Source organism: Chrysochloris asiatica, unplaced genomic scaffold, assembly GCF_000296735.1.
Source record: "Chrysochloris asiatica unplaced genomic scaffold, ChrAsi1.0 scaffold00043, whole genome shotgun sequence".
In the NCBI taxonomy this organism is placed as follows: Eukaryota; Metazoa; Chordata; class Mammalia; order Afrosoricida; family Chrysochloridae; genus Chrysochloris; species Chrysochloris asiatica.
The window spans coordinates 17,789,021-17,798,123 of NW_006408561.1; the positions used below are offsets into that span (position 1 = coordinate 17,789,021).

At 38.5% G+C, this 9,103-nt stretch overlaps 1 protein-coding gene across 3 annotated transcripts in view; it reads right to left on the reverse strand.

Annotated features, from left to right (window-relative positions):
• PHC3 (polyhomeotic homolog 3 (Drosophila)) overlaps nt 1-9,103 on the reverse strand; it is a 97,786-nt gene that overhangs the window by 9,879 nt on the left and 78,804 nt on the right. For all 3 annotated transcript variants that reach the window (XM_006861823.1, XM_006861822.1, XM_006861824.1), the window contains one exon: nt 3,730-3,844. In XM_006861823.1, the coding sequence (XP_006861885.1) occupies nt 3,730-3,844 (115 nt within the window). The remainder of the gene's footprint in view (nt 1-3,729; nt 3,845-9,103) is intronic.

Genomic DNA, 9,103 nt, shown 5'->3' on the forward strand with positions numbered 1-9,103 from the left:
AAAAAAAAAAGAATTAGTTACATAATTTAATTATTCTTATTGCTGTTAAGTGTCACCAAGTCAGTTCTGACTCATAGTTATCCTAATAAAGGGTTTTCAATGAGCAGCTGGTAGGTTTGAACCACTGATCTTGCAGTTAGCAGCCCAGTGCTTAACCTACAGCACCACACCGAGATTCCAAATTTGATTATGTTGTTTTTAAGTGTTGCCAAGTTGGTTCCGATTCATAGTGTCCCTGTACAGGGTTTCCGAGGATCCCCTGTAGGTTTGAACCACCAACCTTGCGATTAGTGGCCCAGTGGTTATCCTACAGCACTACATCAGTGTTGTTGTTAAGCACCGTGGAGTCGGTTCTGATTCATAGTGACCCTGCACATGGTTTCCGAGGCTGTAAATCTTTACAGGAGCAGAAAGCCTCATCTTTCTCCTGTGGAACAGCTGGTAGTTTCAAACTGCCGACCTTGAGAGTAGCAGCCCCATTCATAACCACTATGCTACCAGAGGACTTTCAAAATCATGAAGGACTATGTGACTAACAGTTTGAACAATATGGGAATAACTGAGAAACCAATAAACCTGTTTTTGTAAGAAAATATTGATTCATGTTTTACTAACTGCATGAATTAATTTCTTTCATAAAACCAACACAAGGCTGGTCTCTGTGAGTTGGAGGTTAAATTTGTCATTGTTGTTGTTATGTGCCATGGAGTCAGTTCTGACTCACAGAGACCCTGTACAGGGTTTCCGAGACTGTAAATCTTTATGGGAGCAGAGCAGAAAGCCTCATCTTTCTCCCATGGAAGAGCTAGTAGTTTCGAACTGCTGATGGTGAGATTAGCGTCCTGCTTCATAACCACTATGCTACCAGAGCTCCTTGGAGGTTAAAGATATCCCAGCAATTGTTATGTCCCTCCATAGTCCTTGATATCAATCACCACCCCTCTCTTCCCTCAGATTCCCAGGGTTCTGCAGCACACTGCAATGGCTCACAAAACTCTTAACTGTCAAAGGAAATGGCTCATAGAGTTGTGCAGGCTGGTAAATCCCAAATTCATGGTTCAGAAATCAGCCTGGAGGAATCTTCTCATCTACAGTGTCAGGAGCTGAGTTCTGGTGTGCTCCTGTAGGATAAAGCACTGGACCACAAGGTCAGTTTGAATAGCATGATCAGAGGCTCAAACTTACCAGCCCCTTCTCAGAAACCCTGTATAGGGTCTCTATGAGTTGGAACCAACTTGAAAGCATTTAACAAGTTTATTAATATCCATCCAAATAAAATGTTCAAGTAAGAAATTCTCTAGATGTGTTCAATCAAGATCTTAAATTATTTGAGGAAATAATCACTTTTTTTGAACACAGAACAAATTTCAAAACCTACATGAACACTTCAAATCTGTGTTGGTGGTGGCAGTAGTGTGTTGTCGAGTCAGTTCCAATTCACAGTGACCCTGTAGAGGGTTTTCAAGGCTGGAAATCTTTACAGGAGTAGAGAGCTTCATCTTTCCCCTGCAGAGCAACTGGTAGATTCCAACTATTGACCTTGTAGTTAGCAGCTCAACTCATAATCCACTACACTATCAGAGCTCTTTAACTTTAGTGGTGGTGGTGTTAAGTGCCGTGGAGTTAGTTCTGACCCATAGCAACCCTGTACTGGGTTTCCAAGGCTGTAAATCTTTACAAGAGCAGAAAGCCTCATCTTTCTCCCACGGAACAGCTGATAGTTTCGAACTGCTGACCTTGTGGTACACAGCCCGATTCGTAACCACTATGCTACAGTCATAAAAGTAGGATTTTAAATCAAAAGCAGAAGAGTTTTGTTTGTTTGTTTGTTTTTCAATATAAACTAAATTTGGGAACTATTAAATTAATGAAGAGATCAAACATTTCTTTTATTATTTATACCATTACCATGTAATTTTACCAGTTGCTAAGGAGTGGACTCTGATTCATGGCAGTCCCATATCCATCAGAATAGAACTGTGTTCCATAATATTTTCAATGGCTGATTTTTCAGAAGTAGATCACCAGACTTTTCTTGTGCACTATTTGTTGGAACCACTCAGGGGTGCCTATTTATCTATAATGTTGTTGTTGTTAAGTGCCATCAATTGGTTCTGAGTCATAGCAACCCTGCACAGGGTTCCAAGGAGTAGCCGGTAGGTTTGACCTGATGACCTTGCAGTTAGCAGTCCAGTGCTTATCCTATAGTGCTATACCAGCACTCCTATCTATACTGTTGTAAAGTGCCATTAAGTTGGTTCTGACTCATAGGGACCCTATATAAAGTTTCCAAGAAGCATCTAGTGGATTTGAACTGCCAACCTTGTGGTTCAAACCGATACTGCAGATGAGTGTTTATCCTACAGCAGCATGCCAGTACTCTATTAAAATTACTATTAAAGATACTAATTTTAAAGAGATATTTTGCTGTCTGATAATGTGAACATGGGGAAATTTATTGCTATAGCTGTCCCTCTTAAAAACCTAAAATAGGATATAATTCAAACAAATAAGGTATGGTTAAAATAAATTAAAACACTGTAAACAAACTAAGTCTAGTGAATTAATGCCCCTCCCCACCAAAAATGTTATGTTGAAGTTCTAACACCTGTATCTATAAATATGACCCTGCATTGAAATTGTTTTTTTGTTTTGTTAATGCAGTCCTACCAGAATATACTACTGAGTGATGTCTTATAAAAGAGCAGAATAGACACAAACCTGGAGGAAGGCAGGTGTTCTAAGAAGATACATCTAGAAGCAACAAAGGAATGCCAAGAAACACCTATGGCTACTGAAGTGCAAAGAGACTAAGATCTTCTAGAGTTTACAGAAAGCAACTAATGCTACCAATACCCAAAAACTAGATTCTTAGTTTCCAAAACTGTGAAACACAAAATTCCAGTTCTTTAAAGACATCTATCATGATAATATTTATTACAGAAAAAAAACAAAACCCCACTAAACCAATTCTGATTCACCCTATAGGACCAAGGAGAACTGCCCTGAGGGTTCCTAAGGCTTTAATCTTACAGAAGCCAGCTGCTTTTTTCCCTGTGGAGTGGTTGATGGGTTCAAACCATCAACTTCTTGGTTGGCAGCCAAGCACTTTAACCACTGTACCACCAGTGTTCCCTACTTATTATTTCAGCACTAGGTAAGTAAGACAGCCAAGTATTTCAATGTTGATATGTAATTAGTTAATAAAACAATTCTTATTTGGATACTTTATGGTCTAATAGTCTGTAATATCCTGATCATTTCACAGAAAAGGATCCTCCTAAGTATATTCTGACCTAAAGAAGATCTACTTCAATAGTAGATTATACTGTAAAGCTCACTGTAAGTGTTGTTGTTGTTGTTGTTAAGTGCCGTCGAGTCGGTTCCGACCCATAGCGACCCTGTACAGGGTTTCCGAGGGTGTAAATCCTTACGGGAGTAGAAAGCCTCATCTTTCTCCCGCGGAGCGCCTGGTAGTTTCGAACTGCTGACCTTAAGGTTCGCAGCCCAATTCGTAACCACTACGCTACCAAGTGTTATGAGCACATAATTTTCACAAAATTGATTAAATACCACAGTAGCTCCAGATGATGTTTATTTTATATTACTCCTAGATATTATGATAATACATATATTTTACTATTGTTAATCTATATGAGGGTTTTTGGTCTCACTGCAATGGTTGGTGGTTTGTGCTTTATGAAATTTAAGAGAATTAAAAATAAATACCTTTTGGCACATGACATAGTACAGAATCGTTTTGACCGCAGAAATTCATTAGCATATCCCATCTTCCCACAGAATTCACACTTGAGCAACTCACTGTCCATTTCTTCTAGTGTCTCTAAAATAGAAAAGAAAAGAAAGGGGGGGGGGGATTAATTGTAGCAAGTCTTGCTTATTCTTTTAGCTCTACTGTGGGTTAGATGCTGATTCAGATCAATGATTCTTTAACTTTTCAATTCACAGCCATTTTTGCAGGGCAAAAGCCTCCATTAAACAAACACCTCCACCAATTCCTTCTTACTTCTGCATATAGATCATATGAAGTTTTCTATATATAAGTATCACAGTTTTAAAGTTCATTTTGCTAAGATTCCACCGCGTCTAAAATGTGCAAATAACTTCACTAAGCACTGTGAAAAGAATGGAAATTAGTTAAGCATAATTACTACCCTCCAGAAGGACTCTTGAAAACGCTTGAAGAGTGTGGACTCTGAATAGGAAAGTGTGGTATGTGGATATATGGCAGGAAACACTGAATTCTAAACAGAGAGAATGAGGATAACTTCAAAGAGATAGTGAATCCTGGTATGTCTGACTTTAGAAGTAAATTTACAATGATTAACATTGCTGTGTTCTATGGGGGACATTTATAAAAATACATATATATCTAATTATAAAACAGGCCATTTTAGTTGCATCCCATTCAACAAAATTATTTTAAATTAATCATAACAATTAATAGTAGTTTTATAATTTCTAATCTCTGATATTTTTTTTTTCAGGTTGCTCCCTACTAAAGAAGCCCTAGGAGTCCTGGTGTGGTGCTGTAGGATAAGCACTGAACCGCAAGACTGGTTTGAACCACAAGGTCAGCAGTTCAAACTCACCAGCCACTCCTTAGAAACTTTATATAGGGTCACTATGTTGTAAAGTGCCATCAAGCCAGTTCTGACGCATAGTGACCTTGTATAGATAGGGTTTCCTAGGAGTGGCTGGTGAACTTGAACTCCTGACCTTGCTGTTCAAATCGATATTACAGTCCAGAACATTCCCATAAATTCCAGGACTCCCTATAAAGATTTACAGCCTCTGAAAATATATAATCACTATGGTTTGGAATCACCTCAACAGCATACAACCACCACTCTATTAAGTTAGAATCTCCTTCCTCCACATCCACATCCATTACTTTCTTCAGGTCACAGTCAGGGACCCCATGTAATGTCCTACCTAAATTCTCAAGCACTAAGTAGCAGCATCTAGAAGTGTGCAACTTAATCTCCATGACCCATTTTCTCATCCATAAAATGAGGTTTTAATACACCTTTCCAAAGGATTGCAATGAGGATTAAATGAGTGCCAAATAGTTCTTAAGCATAAAAAAGTGGCAGTTCCATTCCCTATTTTCCATATAAGAACTAAGAATACAAAAACTCACAATAGGTACTTAAGAAATGCTTCAGCGGAAACTCCTGTATTCTTTAATCCACTATATTTTTTAATTTTCTTGAATCACAATTCCTATGCCAAATCATATAAACTATGCAACAATGGCACTCTACGAATGAAAATTTAGCTATGAGCACATGTCCTTTTTCTGTATTACTCATTTAACAAAGACTTGTCAAGATGAAGACAGGGACTCTGAAAGGCAAGTATAGGAACTCACATTATCCCAGTCTTACTGAAGAAGCAGATGACAAAGTACTCAATCAAGCGAAGAGAGCGTGAACTACTAAAAAAAAAAAATACTGTGAAACAAAAGGACATGCAAATACATAATTGTGACTAATCAAATAATGAGTTAATAAGTGATCATCTACGGGAATGTCTCAGAATACCTCTGTAATAAACTTAGTAGCAATAAGGAACAGATAGCCTCAAACAAGTAAAATTATAAACAGCCCTTTCCCATAATTTAGAGATGGTTTTTACACAGCTGTAACCCAGTAAGAACACTGCCAACACATTCCTGGGACCCAGTGTCATAACTCCCAGGAGTGTAGTTTTTACTTTGTCGTGTCAATAAAGTAAGGCACATCATATAGTCTTACCTTGGAAAGCCTAAATCCAAGACAGAACCATTCCCTCAACCACTAATACCAATCCAGCCCTGAAGAGTCTACTCCTCAGGTTGCTCCATGTCCACATGATACTGAACATTTTACTAGAACGTTTATTACTTAATATAACAATGTACAGCACCTCCTAGGGTTACATGCCTTAAGCCTTTGCTGGTGCAAGAAGAGAACGCACGCACGTATGGTCTAAGGGTTAACAACTCAACAAAATGATCAGTATGATGTCTCATAAAGAAGATAGAACACTGTCAGATTTTTAAAACCCCTGTTCTAATTGTTACTCAGATTTTTATCATATCTGTTACCAAGGCTGTATTTTCACATTTGTGAATTTTAAAATATTATAGAACTAAATGAGTTTTAAAAAAACAACGAACTACTGAATAAGCTACTGAAGTTGAGATTCTATGGCAGAGATGAGGTCCTAGCACAGCACTACAGAATATGCACTTGGCTGCTAACTGCAAGGTCAGCAGTTCAAACCCACCAACTCCTTGGAAACCCTATACAGGGTTGCTAGCATTAGTGGTGCAGTGGTTTAAACACTGGGCTGCTAATCAAAAGGTTGGCAGTTTTGAAACCAACGGATGCTTCATGGGAAAAAGGTAAGTTGTCTGCTCTCAGAAACCCTAAGTTATACTCTGTCCTACAGGGTCACCATAAGATGGAATCAACTCAAAGGCAATGGGTTTGGCTTTTTAATTATGGCAGAGACAGTATCGGGCTGCGAACCGCAAGATCAGCAGTTCGAAACTATCAGCTGCTCCGTGGGAGAAAGATGAGCCTCTACAACCTCGGAAACCCTGTTCAGGGTCGCTATGGGTCGGAACCGACTCAATGGCACTTAACAACAACAACAATTTTTAGGTAGGTACTCATACATAGTCACACAGATTAAAAACCAAACTTTCTGCACTAGGTGTGGCCTGTTTCTGAACAGGATGTCAATGGATATGCCTACAAATTCCTTGTCATTGCTTAGAACATATTAAAATGGGCTTAAGGCCAGCAGTTCGAAACTACCAGCCGCTCCGCGGGAGAAAGATGAGGCATTCTGCTCCCGTAAAGATTTACAGCCTCGGAAACCCTGTACAGGGTCGCTATGGGTCGGATCCGACTCGATGGCACTTAACAACAACAACAGTAATTGTAGAAATGAGGGCAACATCCTAGGGATGGCAGAGCCATATAACATTGGGAACCTGGGTCCTCAACACCATGCAGCTGCTTCTAGAGCCCTGGACTGCTAACCTTTGAGATATATCAGAGAAAACAAAACTTAGATTATATTTCATCAAATATTCTTCTGGGTCTCTATTAAGAGTGGCACAATCTATATCCTAACTAATTGTTAGTTAAGTGCTGTTGAGTTGCTTCCAACTCATAGCGACTTTCCGAGGAGCAGCTCATGAGCTTGAACCGCCTCCTTTGCAGTTCAAATAGACCTTGAAATCCAGTGCATTAACACACAGTGCCACACCTGGACTTCATCTTAACTAATACAGTCCCTAATTTTTGTATGTGAGAAGTTACTTTCTCAACTCCCTGGAAACCAGAGAAGGAGCAATGAGACAGAACCTATGATCAAGGTACTTAGATACTTAGATCTAGATACTTAGGTATTTCAGTAAACTGCAACCTATTGGTTGGAAATTATGGTTATAGTCCCAATCCAAATAGAATTATAAAAATTGTTTCATTCTTAAAAAGACAGTTTATCACTTTCTAACCCTAAAGTTTTTTTATAATTACACTGGGCTGCTAACCACAACAAGGTCAATGGTTCAAACCCACCAGCTGCTCCTCAGAAACGTTATACAGGGTTACTATGAGTTTAAACTTAACAACAACAACAACAAAAAGCAAAGCCACTAAGTAAATGGCATTGCTATTTCATACCACTTTCCACAGTACATAGTAATGAAACTGGAATTACATATATAAAATTATTTTATAATTTTGAGTTACATTACAAAATTTAACTCTTAAGTTAAATTATGAAATGTTTAAAATTTTTAGCTCATGTTATTTAATTATGTCTACATAGCTCTAGCAGCGCAGTGGTTATGGATCGGGCTGCTAACCTGAAGATCAGTAGTTCGAGACTCCCAGTTGTTCCACGGGAGAAAGATGAGGCTTTCTGCTCCCATAAAGATTTACAGCCTCAGAAACCCTATGCAGGGTTGCTATGAGTCAGAACCGACTCCACGGCACATAACCACATAAAATATATTATCTTTAAATCTTCTTTTTCTTATTCTGATATTTTGTCCTGTTAACTACCTTTTTTTGTTCCCCATCCATCTTTCCTTCTCTTGTCACCATGATAAATGAGAACTATAAAACGTTATAATGAAGACTAAAGCTACAGATGCTAATTACATGTTTAAACCTCTGCATGCATCCTATAGATGACCAAGGTTTCCAAGTACACACTTGTGCTCGTATCACCTGCCTATAAAACAGTAACCATTCCCTTGATAACGAAATAACCTATAACTTCTTAGTCTAATATCCAGCATAAACAATATAATCGGACTTTGCCACTTTTACTCCCTACCACTTCTCTAACCCTTGGAGTTCTGGTGTGGCACTGTAGGATAAGTACTGGACTGCTAACTGAAAGGTCAGCATTTCAAATCCACCAGCACTCCTTGGGAATCCTGTACAGGGTCACTGTAAGTTAGAACCGACTCAACGGCACTTAACAACAACAAGTTCTCTAACCCAATTCTTCTATTCATTGCCTCCTGAGTCACATGGCATTTAGACATTCTGTGTGCGCTTATTCACGGTGGTCTCATCTAAAACGTCCTTCCTGTTTGTTATCTTAAATCTATGCTTTACTATCCAAAACCCAGGTCAAATCCCATCTCATCAAGTCAGAGATATATCGTCTCAGTCAATTCTACAGTCCTAAATTTTACAGTTCATATGATTCATTTAAAATTTGTAACCTTCTACTCCTATCTTTTTATTACAGAAATTCCCTTGTTCTAAACGAAATTAAAAGTTCCAAGAGGAAACGGGTTGTATTTTACTTTGATACATAGTTCTCAGGTTGTTCATATAGTTAATATGTAGCAATTATAAATCTTCATAGCATGATATATGCTATGAAACTTCTTGAACAGTTTATGTTCTACCTTATGTGAACACAAGGGGGCATATATCACAAACTCTTTAGCCCAGAATTTTTATTTATTCATATACTATAGATAAGAGTGCTCCTTGGAGGCCAAGATGGCCAAACTTTGTCTCTCATACTTCAGACATATTATCAGCAGGGACCAGTC